Source organism: Herpailurus yagouaroundi, unplaced genomic scaffold (assembly GCF_014898765.1).
Source record: "Herpailurus yagouaroundi ecotype Mexico unplaced genomic scaffold, PumYag 203, whole genome shotgun sequence".
In the NCBI taxonomy this organism is placed as follows: Eukaryota; Metazoa; Chordata; class Mammalia; order Carnivora; family Felidae; genus Herpailurus; species Herpailurus yagouaroundi.
Window position 1 is genome coordinate 16,954,921 of NW_024412434.1, and position 19,326 is coordinate 16,974,246.

Consider the following 19,326-nt stretch of genomic DNA (forward strand, 5'->3'; position numbering starts at 1 on the left):
CATGCCTCTGGGGACTGCCTATCTATTTTCTGGGTTGACTCTGTGGTCCTTGTTATTAACATTCAGAAATTGGCTCAGTATACCTCTGTGTTTGAGTAATACGTGTTCCAGGACGACCTCAGTGATTCTTGACCACCAATATCCCACATAAGAAAATGCGTGTTCTTCACAACTATTTCTTCAACATTGCTTCCTATGGTTGGAGATGTGTGAACCACTTCATTCATTAAGCTGTTGAAAGACACCATAACAAATCTTTTGTAAATCTTGAGAACCGGAGGGAAGTTTTATCCCATCAACGACAGCATCAAAACTAGAACCTGGGAGGACATTTAATGCAAACACTTAGACAAAGAACAAGCCTTGAAGGAAGACTTTTTTTTTTTTTCTTTTAATGGAATAAACTAAAGGCTTGATCTGGAGAGATGGAAACACTGTGGTGTGAGTTTGTATTCCTGTGGCCAAAATTCCAAACCACCATGCCCTTGTTATCGGAGCAGAACCAGGGCCCTTTCCCGAAAGAGCAAGTTTCTAGGTGACTGTGACATCAATGCTCGCAAAGTAGCAACCACTGAATAGCAGGCTGTGTATAATTCTGAAGCCTGTCCACGTGAGAAAATTGAGACTTGGGTCGGCCATAAAAATCAGTTCAGGACTATTAACCTAAACCACAGCCTTAAAAAGATAAGGCCACAGGCAAATGAAAATTTTAATTAAAAGTAACTGTAAATATATTTAGAATACTAAGGCTCATACCACATTTATCATAATTATGCATTAAGACACATTAATTCATTCATTCAACAAATATGTATTTGCCTATAATACGCTGCTACTGTGTTGAAACAAGTCTCCAACTGTCTCTTGGGTCTTACATGTTTTTGAAGCTATGTGGAAAATTATTTCAATAACTGACAGGTTTCTGAAATGTTTACATTTGATATTTAAAGGCAGAGTCGCATTAAAATACATCATTGATAACGGATGAATGTTTTAAAGTAAAACAAGTAGTCATTCTACTGTAAAACAACAAGCCACAAGTTAGCAGCTTTTTAGCAAAGGGGCTGAAAAAACACATTAGGCACTGCTTAAGTGAAGTGTTTCCAGACAACTGTCAGGTGACAGACTTAGGGTGAGGTAGAAAGAGACAAGAGCCACACAATCGAGCACCGTATCTTACAACTACTTGTTAAAAGGCTTGGGACATAGTTCCATTTCCACTGTTTAACACGGAACATCTCATTAATCCTGAAAGGATGATGGGAGCTACTCTGATCTGACAAGTGGACTGACAGGCTGTGAAAACTTCCTTCAAGTATTAATGTATTTCTCTGGAAGCCTCCAGCCCTTCCTGGCTGCGAGTGACAAAAGCAGGACTTTCAGGGGTGATCTTCATTTCTTTTGATTTGACAAGTCTGCCTAAGTTGAAACAATTCAGAGCTATTAGTCAAGAGAGTAGCAATGAGCTTCCTAGAGATACTACTGGTCTCCTTGTGTGAACCGCAGTGTGGGAAGAATGAAGTGAAATGCACTTTATCACCTCACTGCAGCACTATGATGGATGCTTTATTTATTTTAGTTTAATATTAAGTCTTTCTTTCAAGGCCAGAAAAAGACGAGGGTTTGTGAAGGCTGTACCAAACATACAGCCCTTTTATTCACTTTTGAAACAAATTTTGTGCTCGGTAAAATACAAAACCATACATTTAGGTTTTTGCGGGATATTACAATGGTATCTTATTAATTACACAAAATTGGTTCTGGTAACTTAAATAATGAAGACTGTTTAAATAAATAACTATACTTACAATTGGTAAAGAATGGTGGTTTTCCCTGCATTATCCAGTCCCACTATAATTACTTTGTGTTCTACAAAAAGAAAACAAACCAGAAACATTTAACACTACAATTACATGCTTGCAACAATGATTATTAGTTAGCTTTCTAATGAGGATCATTCACCGGATTCTTATTACTGGATTGTTAAAACACAGAGTAAACAGAGCTTCACGATGTCAAGGTTACCTACGTTAAGGGAGGCCATCTAGAATGATGTTCTCCACCTGGCTGTCTTATAAACGAATGTGAGATCCGGGTTTAGAGGGAAGTTCAAGAGAAGCGGTGTGGGGGGAGTAACACAAATTCTGATCCTGACAAGACACTACGACGTACAACCTAAGTTAAAAAAAATTGTTTTACACACCTGCTTGTCACCTCTGCTAATCAAATCAGCTTTTTAGCAAGTTGTTTTTACACCTGGAAGTTTTCCCACCTACATGCGGTTTCTTCCTTTCACGAAGAAATCCAATTTAAAACACAAAACTGAAAAGGTTTCCCTGTCACCAACAGGACACACGTATTCTCTCCATCAGGTTCTCATTCTTTCCGTCATCTTATTTCTTTTCCAAAGTTTATTTATTTTGAGAGAAAGAGACAGAGCATGCACGTGCACACGCAAGAGGAGAGGGGCAGAGAGAGAATCCCAAGCAGGCTCCACACTGTGAGTGTGGCACTGGGCGTGGGACTTGAACCCATAGACCGTGAGATCACGACCCGAGCGGAAATCAAGGGCTGGACACTCAGCCCCTTAAACGACTGAGCCACCCAGGTGCCCCTCCTTCCATTAATTTAAAGATAAATAAGCAATTGCTTAGTTCTCAAGGCTTTTTCAATCTGGATTTTACAACTCTTCTGAGTAGATACTGTTTCTGCTCCTCATGCAACAAAAACCTCTTGGGTCTTCTCCCTCTGGCACCATGCACAAGACAGACATTTGTTTCACTGATAGATTTTAAGGCCCATCTAATCATTCTGTTAAGTGGTACATACTCTGAAACCTCTTTTGAACGCAGAGAAGACACTTCCGAGTCATCTTTTCTAGATTTTACAGAACATATTAAAGATACCTCTCTTCCCCAGGGCAGAAGGCTTAAAAAGCTACCAGGGAACCTTCGTAAGAAACACAACACAATCGATTTATTTCTAGCCAACGATCTGACATATTTCCTATCAGAACCCTGCTCCCCTTGTTAACCTGTGATAATATCAAAACTCAGATTATACATCTCATCAGACATCAGCTCGTTTTCCTACTTGAGAGTGTTTATACTGCATCAGTCAAAAAGAGAGGCCATTGTTCACAGACAAGTTCTTAGGTGACAAACTATGTATCTTTATGCATCTTTAACAACCTGAACACTGTCTGTACTGCCTGTAATACCACAGGACTAAGGACATGGTTCTCTCGAAGGGCTTTTTTCACTATGGCAGAAACTGCTTTGTAAAACGCAAAAAAGAACAGAACTTGTTCGCTTATTATAACTCACTATAATTCTCCTTATTTGACTCTCTTTGGTTCATATCCCCTAATTTCTAAAGGAGCCAATCTTTATTTTTCTCCCTTTACAGTCCAAGAATGAGAACCCTCTTTCAGTGGAGGAACAAGCATTCTAAATTTTGGGGACAGCTGGAAACCACCTGCCCAGCATCTGGAGACCAAAGGGTCCCTGCGGGAGTGAGAAGGAAGCCACTAGTCTGGAAGCTAAACTTGGGCGTGGACACTTCTGCTGGGAAAGGAAAACAGAAGGTAGTACCACGTGGTTCACTGTTGAGGCCACTAAAGCGAACCAACACCCGGGGCCATTTTCAAACAGCCCCGCCCCCGCTTCACATTTTGTATGATAATGATCAGAGTATTGAAGGCCTGCGACAGCAAAAGTCATAAATAATGCATCATTTTTTAAAGTTTATTTAAATACGAGAAAGAGGGAGAGAGACAGCGAGCAGAGGGGCAGAGAGAGAGGGAGAGAGAGAATCCCAAGCACAAATTGTGAGATCATGACCTGAGGTGAAATCAAGAGTCTGATGCTTAATGACTGAGCCACCAGGCGCCCTGCCCTCATCATGCACCATTCAGAAAGACTGGTCCCAATTTGAACTAAGTCAGAGGTGACGAACTCTGAAGGCGAAGAGAACATGAGTTTTATTACAGTTTCAACTGAGTGATTAACTTCAGGACTTTTTCAGATTCCTTTTCCCCTCAGTAATAGGGAATTCTAGCAATTAAGACAAAACAATTTCACCTCAGTCTTATAATAAAGGTATTACATCAATCCTTCAGTTAAACTGAGGCCTACCTTCTGGTGCAACCTGAGTCTACGTGCTAACAAAACATCATCAATGGGAAAAAGCTAAATATTTTTTTAAAGTATGAAATAACAAAAATAAACAATAAAAGCATGAAATAAGTGTATCCTATTTTATTTTTGTTAATTTTTTTAATGTTTATTTTTGAGAGAGAGAGAGAGAGTGACAGAGAGAGAGAGACACAGCACGGGCGGGAGAAGGGCAGAGAGACAGACAGACAGAATCTGAAGCAGGCTCCAGGCTCCCAGCTGTCAGCTCAGAGCCTGATGAAGGGCTCAAACCCACAAACCTGAGCCAAAGTTGGACACTTAACTGACTGAGCCACCCAGGCACCCCAAGAATGTATTGTATTATTCTTTTTTAATGTTTATTTTTGAGAAACTGAGTGAAAGCAGGGGAGGGGCAGAGAGAGAGGGAGACAGAGGCTCGTTGGGGCAGTGCGCTGACTGCAGAGAGCCTAATGCGGGGCTCAAACCCACGAACCGCCAAGATACGACGTGAGCCTAAGTCAGACACTTAACCCACTGAGCCACCCAGGAGCCCCAACAGAGTGTATTTTAAATCTCTTCTTTGAAAAAGCACCTCTTGAACATCATCTGTACAGTAAGAGGGAAATCAAGTTCAACGGGCATTTACTAAAAAGCCAAGTACAAAATAAAAGCTGTTTGTACTCTGCGGCATAACTGTAATTCTTCCTCCCATCTTCAAAGGCCTCCATTGTACTTTGCTGCTACTTGAGTATGCCAATGACCAAGGGCCTGAGTTCACAAATGCTAGTCAAGCTTTTACCTACTCAAGAAGAACACGGACGGCACCTACCTTTACTGTCAGCAGGAAAGGAAATTCACATGCTGCTCTAAATGTCCACAAGTGGTGTCTAGATTAATAAAGTATAAATCATCTGATACCACTTGACATTAAAAAAACATGGCTTAAGGTACTTGTTCTGTACTGCTTTTCAGCTGCGCGTAATCAACAGCCAACATACAGACCTTGTTTTATGTACAGAAACAAAAATATCAGCTAAATTATGTAACTATTAGTGATTTCCTGCGGTCATGGTAAAATAATTTCCTTCACCTATCACAGTTAACTAAAGCAGATACTAAGAAAAGATGCTTGTAAGTTTGTACTATGTCACCCAACAATTTTTGTTGTTTACCTAATAGATTTAAAAAAAAAAAAAAAACTTTCAAAATGTATCACTCTAGTCCAGTTCAGTCTCCGTGAAGTAGGGAAAGAATCTATCCTAACAGTCAGATTTTGAGTTGCTGCCAATCAGATGAATGTCAGACACTTAACATCACTTTTACTTGCGGAGCCAGGAGTGGGGATTTCTGATTCACCAGAATTGAAATGTCTCAAGTTGTGAGGAGAAAATCATACAACTGTATGCTTTTATAATTTCAACTGATCCTCAACGTGGATATGTAAACTGTATGTTCTTTTAAGCCCAACTACTCTCCATGAAAATGAAGTATTTAGTTTAGACAGACAGAGACATAATCAATTCTCATTTAACCTCAAACAGGGAAAACTATGAACATAGATAATATTACATTCTTTATTTAGAATGATTTTTGCAAATGTAATTAGAAGTTTACCCTCTTTATGGTTTTTCAGTAGTGTTATTAAAATCCGTATATTATCGGGGCGCCTGGGTGGCGCAGTCGGTTAAGCGTCCCACTTCAGCCAGGTCACGATCTCGCGGTCCGTGAGTTCGAGCCCCGCGTCAGGCTCTGGGCTGATTCAGGCTCAGAGCCTGGAGCCTGTTTCCGATTCTGTGTCTCCCTCTCTCTCTGCCCCTCCCCCGTTCATGCTCTGTCTCTCTCTGTCCCAAAAACAAATAAAAACGTTGAAAAAAAAAAAAAATTAAAAAAAAAAAAAAAATCAGTATATTATCACAGAGAAGGAGCTGCCCCTGTTTGGGGCCAGAAATGTGTATGTTGGGGACAGAGTGGGTGCAACTTACACACTTTCTTGGACAGCCAAATAAGTCTGGGTTAAAACATCACCCTAAGCATCAGAGCTACAATGAATCCAAATGTTGAAATGTGCCTGCACACCATGAGACAGTTACCCTGACACCACATTTTACTAGAAATCTCTTCCAGGACACCAGGCTGCACCTCTTCCCAGAATAGAGGGCTGGGAGGAGAGCATTTCCAGTTCTACTTAGGAATCCATGCCTGTCCAGAGTCAACACAAAGCATGTTTATTTACACTAAATGAAGGTCCAATTGCACAGCTTTTGTTTAATTTTCATCAAGTGTTTGCACAAAAGTTTCTCTGCACTCTTGGCTATGGTATTTGGATCTCCTTAAAAGCTGGCGCATACTATTTTGTAAGCAGGGCATAAAGACATAAAGCCTACACAGAATGAGGTTTCAAAACAAAATTATTAAGAGTGCTTGCTTGTAGACAAACACAGGTAAAAGATGGCTAAAAAGAAAAATCATGGAAAAAGAAACTTCAAAAAAATAAGTGGAGGAAATATCAAAGAAATTCGTGTGATAAAATGGTCAACTGGTATTTTTAAAATACAAGAAAGAGGGGCGCCTGGGTGGCACAGTCGGTTAAGCGTCCGACTTCAGCCAGGTCACGATCTCACGGTCCGTGAGTTTGAGCCCCGCGTCAGGCTCTGGGCTGATGGCTCAGAGCCTGGAGCCTGTTTCCGATTCTGTGTCTCCCTCTCTCTCTGCCCCTCCCCCGTTCATGCTCTGTCTCTCTCTGTCCGAAAAATAAATAAAAAACAACAACAACAACAAAAAAAACGTTAAAATACAAGAAAGCCCAAAAGATATCCTGAAATAGGGATCACTACCTTCTAGATATATACCTGCACCAACACTGTCACTTAACAAGAGCCTTATACGAACACAGAGTATGTAAACAACTTCGCAACTAAACAAGTAAAAATGCTCCATGCCAAATTTGGTGATTCAGCAAATTCCGGGTATCGCATATACAGAAAATGAGTTTGAATGGTTGCAAGGGGTAGGTATTAAAAAGTCAGAAGATAGGATGTCACCAACGGAGGCCTGAAGGCCTGCACAGCAATGATGAACACCCAAGGAAGTCTGCTCTTGGGAAGGAAGAAAAAAAAAAAAAAAGGAAACGTCATATAAACTAACTCTGTCTTATATTATACTGGTTATAGAATCATAAAACACTATAGCTTGGAACAGACTGCAGAATTTTGAGATTTATTCCTTCTCTCCCGCCTCTTCACCTACAAATGTGCCACCTATAAAGGCATTTCTGAGGAACCAAGGTCTCCAAAAACATATGTTAACTATTGACCTGGGCCATCTTGCTGATGTTCTGGATAAGAAACTAAGGTCCTATAGGGGCGCCTAGGTGGCTCAGTCACTTGAGCGACAGACTTTGCCTCAGGTCATGATCTCACAGTCTGTGAGTTGGAGCCGTGAGTTGGAGCCCCGCGTTGGACTCTGTGCTGACAACTCAGAGCCTGGGGCCTGCTTCGGATTCTGTGTCTCCCTCTCTCTCTCTGCCCCTTCCCCGCTCATGCTCTGTCTCAGAAATAAGTAAACATTAAAGAAAAAAAAAGAAATTAAGGTCCTATGAGTTTAAGTAACGTGTTCTAGTAAACACTGGTAAGAGTCAGCATTTGCTGCCCCACTCTTTTTTCTATGAAGCATTAATTCCCCTTCCAAATTCTTCAGTCTCTCCCACTCCCCCACAATATCCATCTTCCTGGATGCCTAAATTTCGTCAAGAGCAGCTACATAAATCTGATGAGCCAACAATTCAACATTTATTGAGTTCATTTTATGCATGACTGTAACATTTAAGACTAACAAGGCAAGCTCTCTACCCTCAAAAATCTTAAAGGCAGATATGTAAATAAGCACTTACAATACACCATCATTCGTACAAAGCAACAGATACCGAAGAATCCTACGGTAATATTCCCAAGGATAAGTGAGATCTAGAATCCAACTCTCAGCCGAGGAAATAAATGTCAACAGTAAAAAGGAATATTACAGAGTGTCGGTATGACTGTTTTCTGGGCATTGTGGAAGTTAATCCTCACCATCATTCCATAAGAAAGTGGTGGTATTCCTTTTACTGATGAGAAAACTGAGCCTTAGGCTAAATAACATGCTGGGAAGTTTGGCTAATGGTCTCCCAGTGTGATGCCTCCCCATCTTTATGACGAAATTGAGTCTTATAGAATAATAAATAAGAACAGCTTACTGGATAGAAGAAAACCACTCTTCTGGTAGATAAGGGGATTAAATACCGATAAAAAGGAAAGACATCAAAGAGACTAGCAGGTAGAACACTCTACCATCACAGACCACAGTGAAGGGCCTAAGCCCAAAGATTCCAACTTGCTACACAAAGGCAATAGAAGAAAGGCTTCGACAAGGAAATACTGAAGTTGATTTTAACTTCTACAGTTTTCTACAGAATTCAAATGTTGCCCAGGGGAAGGTTAAACTCTGGAAGGCAAATTTTTTTTAATGGTTTTATTTTATTTTTAAGAGACAGTGAGTGAGTGGGGGAGGGGCAGAGAGAGGGGAGGACAGAGGATCCTAACCAGGCTTCACGCTGGCAGCAGAGAGCCCGATGCAGGGCTCAAATTCACAAACCCAGTGGTGAGATCAGGACCTGAGCTAATGTCAGATGTTTAACCGACTGAGGCACCCAGGCACCCGGGAAGGCAAATGTTAAGGGGCAGAGACAATGCACGGTTTTCGAACTTGTGGGACCATGACCACAGTTAAATACATTTTGCCTGATGACCCAGGATGCACACAACTGAAACAAAAGTTTCACAAAATGGTACCTTTACTGAGATACACCGTGATAGTTTCTATTGTAGAATATCATTCCTTTATTTACTTATTTTTTCGTTTTTTAAGTAGGCTCCATGCCCAGTGTGGGGCTTGATGCTCTAACCGACTCAGCCCGCTAGATGCCCCTGTTCATTTCTTTTTTAAATGCTGATCCTCACTAAATGGACTCTATACCTTAGTAATGGGTTATGTTGGGCAATTTGGGGAAACAACCGTATTTGAGAAATACAAGTGAACTGGGTAAGTATAAAAATATTCAAACATTTACAAATTCAAGAAGCTCAGCAAAATGCAAACAGGGTAAATACAAAGAAAAGCAAAGCTACGTATGTCATGGTCAATCTGCTAAAAACCAAAGATAAAGGAAGAATCCTGAAGGTGGCAAGAGGAGATGACAGGCTACATAAGGGAAGTTAATATATGAATGTTGGCTGTCACAGGAAAAAAAATGGAGGCCTGAAGACAATGGAATGACAACTTTGAAGCACTAAAGGGAGAAAAAAAATACTGACCTAAGATGCTATATTCGGTAACAATATACTTCAAGAACGAAGGCAAAATAGAGACACTTTCAGATAAAAGAAAACTAAGAATTCATCACCAGCACAGCTACACAACAAAAATGCTGAAATTCTTGAATTTGGAGGGAAATTATACTAGACAGAAATTCAAAACATCAAAAATAGCAATGTAAGTAAATATAAGGGGAAATTTTACCCTTTCTTAAAATATTGAGGAATATGTGACTGTTTATAGCAAAAATTAAAACACTGTACTGTATAATTTATAACTAATGTAGATACCACACATATAGCATCTAACCCGTATGGTTATACAGGACTAGGGGAAGAGAGAGTATAACCATACCATTTCTTACACCTTACAAGTGTTACATTGTAAGTAGATTGAGAAAAGGTAACAATGCATGTTGTAATCAATCCCTAGAAGAACCATAAAAAGAATGCAAAAAAGATCACTGAAAAAGCCAGTAAATAAAACGGAATTCTAAAAACCAAACCATTAATGCAAAGTGGGAAAGGAGGAATAGAGAAACAACAAAACATAATAAATGTAGATGGGACAAAGAAGAAATAATAAAATAGTGCACCTTAATATCTGACTGTACCATAAATCATACCATATTGATAAATTTGCCCAAACATTCCAATTAAAAGAGACAGAGTTTCACACTACATTAAAAAAATCACAAGATCACACCCTATGCTCTCTGGCAGAAATGCACATTAAAATACAGAATATCGGAACAATGCTAACAACCACCATAACCGAATAAACATTTATAGAGTATTGCACACAACTGCAGATTACATATTTCTTTCAGGCACAAATGGTGCATGCACCAAAGAGATCATTTGGATAGACTATAAAAAAGCCTCAATAAGACTGACAAAAGATGGAAATCTTACAGAGGATATTTCTGACAACAATGGAATTAAGTTAGGAACCAATAATGAGCTATTTAGAAAAATAAATATTTGAAAACTAAACACTTATAAATAATCCATAAGTCAAAGAAGAAATCACAAACAAAATAATTAAAACCTTTCAAACTGAATGACATACAGCATATTACAATTTGTAGAATGAAGCTAACACACTTCTTAGGAAGTTCTTATGGCTTTAAAACGTTATATATATGGGGAGCCTGGGTGGCTCAGTGAGCTAAACATCTGAGTCTTGATCTTGGCTCAGGTCATGATCTCACAATTCATGAGTTCGCCACCCTAGTTGGGCTCTGCACTGACCCATGGAGCCTGCTGGAGAATCTCTCTGCCCCTCTCTCTGCCCCCTTCCCATTTGCGCTTTCCCTCTCTCTCTCAAAGTACGTAAATAAACTTTAAAAAATTGTTACATGTGAATGGAAAAAGGGACAAGAACAATGACACACACCGTCTTCATAAGGGTGGGGGAATTAAAGTAAACCCAAAGTAAGTAGATGAAAGGAAGTAAGAAGCAGGAATTAGTAACATAAAAACCAGAAAACAACAGTGAAAACTAAAATCTTTGAAAAGATTAACAAACATGTCGGAGGACTGACACTATCAGACTTCAAAATTTACAGAGAAGTAGGACAATAATCAAGATGGTGTAGTATGGCTTTGGGATGGGCATACAGATCAATGGAAGAGGGATGTCCAGAGAAAGACTCCCAGTCTTTTGACAAAGGCTCTAAAGCAATCCATTGGGAAAGGAAAGTCTTCAAGTAAATTATGCTAGAACAAGCAGATATCCATGTAAAAAAAAATAAAATAATGAATTCCAACCCCCATACTTGTGTCATAACTGCAAAATAACTTGAGATGGCTCACAGCCCTAAGCATAAAAGCCAAAGCTTGTAGGTGAAAGGAACAGTACACAGAAAGCAACGACAATTTAAAAAAAAAAAAATGTTGAAAAAAAAATCAGGTTTCACCAAAATTAAAAATTTCCACTTAGCAAAAACTCCCCATTAAGAAAATGAATAAGTAAGCCAAAGACTGGGATAAAATATTCAGAAAACATATCTAACAAAGGTCTCAATTCCAGATGATATAAATAATTATATATAATTTTTTTAAAGAAAAAAAATTTAATGGGAAAGGATTTGAACGTTCTGCAAAAGAAATCCAAATGTTCAGTCAGCACATGAAAAAAGCACATTAATACCCAAAAGTCATCAGAGAAATGCAAATTAAAACCAAAATGAGATATCACTATTCATCTAACAAAATAACTAAAATTAAAAAGACTGGTGACATCAAATGTTGGTGAGGCTGTTAAAAGAAGTCTCAAACACTGCTGGTGAGAGTATAAAAATGGTTTAACACTCTGGAAAACAATCTAATAGTTTCTTATAAAACTAATCACATATCTACTCTATGACTTAAAAATTGCACTTCTAGGGGTGCCTGGATGGCTCAGTCAGTTAAGCATCCAACTCTGAATTTCAGCTCAGGTCATGATCTCAGGGTTCATGGGTTTGAGCCCCACATAGGGCTTGGTGCTGATAACTGCTGAGCTTGCTTGGGATTCTCTCTCTCTGCCCCTCCCCTGCTCATGCTTTCTCTCTCTCTCTCAAAATAAATAAACTTTAGGGGCGTCTGGGTGGGTCAGTCTGACTTCGGCTCAGGTCATGATCTCGCGGTTTGTGAGTTCTTCGAGGCCCGCGCTGACAGCTTGGAGCCTGAAGCCTGTTTCGGATTCTGTGTCTCCCTCCCTCTCTGCCCCTCCTTCACTCATGCTCTGTCTCTCTGTCTCTCTCAAAACTAAAAGCACATTAAAAATTTTTTGAATAAATTTATACATATACTTAAAACAAATAAAATTGTACTTCTATACGTTTACCTAAAAGAAATGAAAACATGTCTACAAAAAGTCATTAGACTATTCACATATTACAACTAGTCATGATGCAAATGAATAAACAAACTGTGGTCTATGTACGTGATGAAATGATAACAGATCTAAGGGAAAAGCCTCCAGTGGGAAAAGCTAATGCAAACAGAAGCAGAAACAGAAAATTAGGGAGAAGAAAACTTCAGAGAAACTTGGAAGACACAGTATTATGAAACAAGGCCATAAAAGCGATTAGAGTTAACATTTAGCAAACAAAAGGTTTTTATAAATTAAAAATATGATAGCAGAACCAAAATACTCAATAGGAAGACTGGAAGACAAAGGAAATATCCCAGAAAACAGAACTGGGAGAAAAAAAAAAAAAGAAAAGACAGTAAAATGGAAAAGAATACTTGCTAATCAAGTAGCATGATACGATCGGTAATATTTCCAAAAGAGTAGAGGAAGAAATCCTAAGAGAAATTAAAAAAAAAAATTCTTAGACCTGAAAACGTCCAACTTTATGTTGGAAACGTCCAGAGGGCCTAGCACAGTGAACCAAAAAAGACATATAACAAGGTATGTGCATTTCAAATTTAAAAATACCAGGAACGGGCCTCCTGGGGGGGGCTCAGTTGGTTAAGTGAACACTGGACTCTTGATTTAGGCTCAGGTCATAATCTAACAGTTCATGGATTTGAGCCCTCCATCCGCCTCCATGCTCACAGCATGGAGCCTGCTTGGGATTCTCTCTCCCCCCCCCCCCCTCTCAAAGTAAGTAAACTTAAAAAAATAGAATAAAAAATAAAAATGCCAGGGAAGATCGGAAAAGTCCAAGAGTCCACTAGAAAGAGAAAGAGAAAACAGATTACAGGAGGAACGATACTGGTCTCCTCAACACTAGAAGCTAGAGGACAATGACAGTATCTTCAAATACCTTCTGAAAGAAAGGTTTTCCGACTCAGAATTTTATATTCAGCCCAATTATAAATCAAAAATGAGGACAAATACATTTTCAGGACAGACTTACTACATTCTCATGCATTTGGAATCGCAAAAAAAAAAAAAAAAAAAAAAAGTGACTGCTTTGGACACCTTCGCAGGACATTTCTGTAGGATGTGCTTCATATTTAAGAGGAACGCAAGAAAGACATAAGTCCTAATAAAACAGAAAAGCAAAGGAAATTCCTGGAATGACTGTAAAGACAAATCCAGCACAGCTGTGTAGCAGGCAGAGGGAAGCAAGAGCAGTTTGGAGCGGGAGGGAATACTGAGGGAGCTGCGAGGAAGGCTAAATCATGTGACTGAGTGTATTATGGGGAAACTTGTATGGGGAGTTTTGGGATGGAATGAAAGGACTTAGTCAAACATACAAAGTAAACTAAAGCAATGGGATGTCGTAATTATTTACTCTAGGGGGAAAAAGTTATAGGAAAAAGGGAAACCTACACCGTGGCTCAGGAGCGACTAAATTTTGCAATCACTAAAAATGAAAAGACAGTGCATATCAAACCAAAACACTGTATTGGGATGATAAGGGAAAAGGGCCTTAAGAGCTCTTCTACCGTAAGACAAATGCTTAGTACACCTGAAACTAATACAATCTATGTCTGTTACATCTCAAAGGACAAATGATAATGCTTCAAGTTTCCACATAGGCATACTATTCAAAAATATGGAAGTGTGTACCGAAAGAGATATACACACAAGTCTGTAAGATAATCCGATTTGAAATTACTTCCTTCATTGATAACTGCATCCCAGTAATGTATTCTAGCACAAATTGCCGAACCTGTGTACTTTGTCATAGTTTCATTTAGTCAAACACGCTTTAGCGTACTTATTCCCAGAAAGATATCAAATTTAAGAGAAGATGCTTTGTGTTGTAAAATGCTACAGGAAAAAAAGATGGGAGGCAAATACTGGATAAAAAAAAAAAAAAAAAAAAAAAGACAGGGGAAAGGGGTCCTTAAAGTAAGATATGTAGTTCTCAACCCTGGCTGCAAATATGAATCACGTAGGCATTGATGCCCAGGATACTCTGCCGCATTCTGATCCAACTGGTCTAAGGTACAGCCTTGGGCTTATTTATTCTAACACGCAACCAAGATTGAGTCATTTGAGTATCTCTGGATTAGTTGTATGACAGTGGTGAAAATGGAAAATGCTGAGACTGTCAGTGTTGTTGATACAGAAAGTAAAAAATACAGGACTAAAGCAGCAGTCTGTTCACATTATTCCCCTGCTTAAAAAATAACATAAAACGAGCAAACACTTCAACGGCTCCCATGGCTTGCTCTGTACATATAGTTTAATGTCTTAGTTGGTCCACACACAAGGCCCTCTGTGATCTGGCTCCAGGGGCTACCTCTCCAGCCTCATCTCTAACTCCCCACAGGCAAACTAAGATATTGCCAAACTAAACTATTTTCAGCTTCCTTCAATGTACCAAAGTATTTGATTCCTCTCCCATTTGCATATTATTATCCTTCAGCCTAGAATAATATGCCCCTTCTACTCAGTCTACTTAGCATGCCCTATAAACTCCTACTTACATTAAAGTACAAGTATACCTTTTCCCGTAGTCTTCCAGGAACCACTTGAGAAAAATTAATCACTTACTTCTTGGCAATCATCACCACACTTTTATACATTGTTAAACCATTTACCGCACTGCATTTTCCCCCATAGGTCTCACTGACTGATCTTTGAGCACTATGGGAACAAGTTAACTGTGTTACTGTTTCTGTTTTTCGTCTTCCTATCTGCTATGCCTAACTGAAGACTGGCTTATGGCCCATGACTAAATGTCAGTTGCATGAGTGAGTGAGTATAAAATGACAGGAGGACCACGAGCTCTAAATTTTCAACAGGAAAGTTAAAGGAAAAGAAAAATTCTAAGTAGTAAATGGGGATTGCGGAGGCCTGACAAATTCTGTGACTTGAAGCAGCCTATGAATGCTTTTCCTCATCTCCTAAATCTTTCCCTTACACCCTCCATTCCCCACTAGTCTGATTAAGGAAGGTCCGATAAGTAAATGATTAATTAAACAATAATAATAAAACAGTGGAGAAGAGGAATAGGATGGGTTATACAAGGAGAAACAAAGACTTTGGTACTGTTTTGTTTCTTAAACTATGCGAAAAGATAGGCAGGCGATAACTGTGTTGACCTTTATAGTCTTTAGCATGTCTTAAAATGCTGCTTTACATATAGTAGTGAACTCAAGTAACAAGGACTGGAAAATATAAACTGCTGAAAAAAAAATCACATGTTAAATGTACAGATGATATCGTTAAAGAATTAAATTCCGAGCACTCTGAAATTACCTGAAATGTGGTATCTGTGGTAACTGCAAACATACACGTAATTGCGTGTATGTGTGTGTGTATACATTTACTTATAATCTTGGAAAAGACTAGTGTTCTCAGCTATGGAACAAGTGAACTAAAGCCATTTCATTCTCTTCACTTCTCAAATCCAGGAAAAAAAAAACCCCACGTGAGCAGTAACAGTTGGTATCATTATAAAACACCGGTTTTTATTATGTCTGGGTATTAAACAGAAAACGAAACTGAATTTAAAAAGTAGTTCCAATTGCTAAGAAAAGCATTCTGTTCAAAGAATGGCTAAGACTTTACCTATTATCAGCACCGCCCCCCCCACACTTTTTTTTTTTTTTTTTTTTTTGGTGTGGGTGTTTTCTCTCTTCAGAAGACATCACATCTCATTCTTTCTGACTCAGAACAGGTTTTACAACTTCTTGGCCCTTTGGACTTCCAACTTCCACATGTCTCATAACCTGTCCCAGACTAATTCGGGACACGCAACCTCCTATACAGAACCAAAAGCATTTAGTTCTCTAACACCTAAGAAAGGAAAAAAGGGTTTGGGATGCAGATTTCCGGAAACCCGTGTATCTCACGAGACAACTCATTCCCGAGTCTGATGGAGCAGGCGAAATCAGAACGTGAAGGCACACTGGCTTAAAGAATTGGGCGGTAAACAAAGTAGCACCAGTAATAATAATTAAAAAAAAAAAAGTTGATGGGTTTCTGGGCGCACACTCATGGGGCAAGACACGGATGCTTAACTAGAGATAGAACAGGCCTGCAAAATGCCTCCAGGTATCACTAGGTGCTTTTCTCTTTGCTTTGCTAAAATCCAAATTTCTTAGTTTGGATTCTGGGATCCCAAATGCCTCCTCTTTTCACTCCTCACTTCTCCCACAAACCCTGTCCCTCCTGCACCTTCTCCCAGCCTAAAATACCGACTTTCTACCCGACCCCTCGAGAAAAGCACTTCTCTGCGCCTCTGTCCACCGACAGCCCAGCCTCCGGCTGTCCCCTAAGGCGGCCAGACTCTCCTCCTAGCAGTCAAGCCGTTGCGCAGCTCCATCCTTCTCACCTTGGTTACAGAAGAGGCTCCACAGTTTAGCGAAGATCAGCCCCATCATGAGCACCTGGGCGGGCCGCGGGGTCCCTCAGCAGCAGGTGCCGCTGCGCCGGGCCCCCCACCACGGCGCTGGCTGTAGGGAACCGAGGAGAAGCCTACTGAGACCGCGCGGCGACGGCACTGGCTGGCCAAGAAGCCTCGATCGGCCGCTCAGCTACCGGTCAGAAGGCACCGCGCCGAGTCCCTACCGGATAGTCCTTTGTTTCGAGCCAACTGAGCCCAACGCCGACCCGTAGTACCCTCGGTCTGAACCCACCTACCCACCAGAGCCTCTACCAGCCCCAAGCCCCGCCTCCGCTCCGCCTCCCCTCCCGATTCCGGGCCACCCATCACCGGAAGGACGCGGACTGACGTCGGCGCGCTTGCGTTTACCCACGCTTTCGACGTGGCGTTTCCTTCGGTTTCACTTCCGGGGGGCGGGCTTCAAACTGCCCGCGGAGTGGGAGGTTAGGGGTCGTGGGAGTCGGGAGTTTCCCTAGGTGAGCTCTTACACTCGGCGCGTTTTGTAAGCTTTTGTCACGTTCCAGTTCTTGAGTCTCTGCTGTTGGGCAAGTGCGCCCTCCCCCGTCTAAATCTAGGGGCAGCTGCAGCTCTTCTAACCGAAAAGCTGCCTTTTGTTGCCCTTTACTGCACGGAAATGAGGAGTGTTTCTCTCGCAACTGTCTTCGTGGGCGGGCAGGCGAGCTTGGTGTTCTAACGTGATTCTTAATTCGAAATAGAATTGCTTGGGAGACGATCCATGGACTGCCGGTAGCCACAAAGTTCGGTCGTGTGATTAACTTAAAGCCGCCTAGTTGCCACGCATTCGGAATTTTCATGGAGCCCAAATCAAAAAAACAAAACAAAACTTTTCTGAAGCATTAACTGAAAATAACTTCCTTTGATTGAAATGGAATCCCAGTAATCTCTCCCGTTCAACAAAATAGAGGAAAAAGCTCCAAGTGCTGTCCTAGATCAAAGAAACTGAAATGTCAAGGAAAAGGTTGAACTAGGGAATTTAAAAAATATGTATATTATGAACTTAATACTTGGAAGAACTGTCTGCAGCTGGAGTTGAATTCAATTTATTTCTTGGCTAACCTTTTAAGTCAAAAAGCCAATTCTCTACTTAAGCGTTTCAATTCCACTTTGTAATCATTTTTTTTTTAGTATTGTTGACACGACGTTACACTGGCGTCAAGTGTACAACATAGTGATTCAACATCTCTGTCTTATATGCTCACACAAGTAACTACAATCTGTCACTGCATTGTACACTATTACACAATTCCACCTTCTTTGCCTTGTTAAGTTCCAACAAATTTAAAAGCTGCATAACCTGGCATGAAACCTAATGCCCCTGAAATCAGTAAAGGAGAGAACTTAATTGAACTGGACTTCGATCAGGTGGTAGATTTTAACCCAGGTAACAAGGCCTTTTAACAGGCCAAACCTTCCTTAGCTGTAGAAAGAGAAACGAAATGTATGACTTGTGAAATCCTCCTAGGGTTATGATTCAAAGATTCTTGGGGGCGCCTGGGTGGCTCAGTCGGTTAAGCGTCTGACTTCGGCTCAGGTCATGATCTCGCGGTCCGTGAGTTCGAGCCCCGCGTGGGGCTCTGTGCTGACAGCCTGGAGCCTGTTTCAGATTCTGTGTCTCCCTCTCTCTCTGACCCTCCCCCGTTCATGCTCTGTCTCTCTCTGTCTCAAAAATAAATAAATGTTAAAAAAAAATATGGGGCGCCTGGGTGGCACAGTCGGTTAGGCGTCCGACTTCAGCCAGGTCACGATCTCGCGGTCCGTGAGTTCGAGCCCCGCGTCAGGCTCTGGGCTGATGGCTCAGAGCCTGGAGCCTGTTTCCGATTCTGTGTCTCCCTCTCTCTCTGCCCCTCCCCCGTTCATGCTCTGTCTCTCTCTGTCCCAAAAATAAATAAACGTTGAAAAAATGTTAAAAAAAATTTAAAAACAAAACAAAAAAAACCCACAGATTCTTGAAGACTTTTATATGGGATAATGTACTCCAACTTTCTCATATTAAAGACAAGTTATAACGTCCCATGTAGAGGAAAAGGTATGTACTGAGCCTATGTAAATTAGTTTATCTGTCAGGATCATGAATTGGCTCCAATATAAATGATTTTGTGTTTGTGTAAACAGGCGTAAAGGGGTATTTCTAATCATAGTTTCATTATTCATAAAAAAACCTTTAGATACTGTAACTTAGCCTCTCAAATTGTTACACACACATATATAAACTACATTCCACTATTTTCCGGCTTTTGGATCTCCAAAAAACAGTTTCTGAAATAAAGCAGTTTTGTTTTGTTTTTGCAGAGCTTCAAAGAAAAAAAATTACTTATTTCTTAAATATTTTTATGATGGTGTAATGGTACTTTAGAAAGTAAATTTGAAGTATTTTTTCACTTTTAATTCAGTGGTGGAATGAATATATTTGAGCAAGGCTGTTGATATTTCTATTGGTGCTATTCTTTCAAAATGTTTGAAACTTTTTTTTTAGAGTAATATCTACACCCAATGTGGGGCTTGAACTCACAACCCCCAAATCAAGAGCTGCCTGCTCAG

The 19,326-nt window shown here is 40.2% G+C and overlaps 1 protein-coding gene across 1 annotated transcript in view; it reads right to left on the minus strand.

Annotated features, from left to right (window-relative positions):
• Window positions 1–17,030, minus strand: part of ARL5B (ARF like GTPase 5B) — a 30,183-nt gene extending 13,153 nt beyond the window's left edge. The window contains exons 1-3 of the mRNA XM_040451271.1: window positions 16,717–17,030; window positions 1,809–1,869; window positions 84–231 (exon numbers count right to left, since the gene is read on the minus strand). Coding sequence (XP_040307205.1) covers window positions 84–231; window positions 1,809–1,869; window positions 16,717–16,765 — 258 coding nt within the window. The 5' untranslated portion in view covers window positions 16,766–17,030. The remainder of the gene's footprint in view (window positions 1–83; window positions 232–1,808; window positions 1,870–16,716) is intronic.
• Between the last annotated feature and the right edge of the window lie 2,296 nt (window positions 17,031–19,326).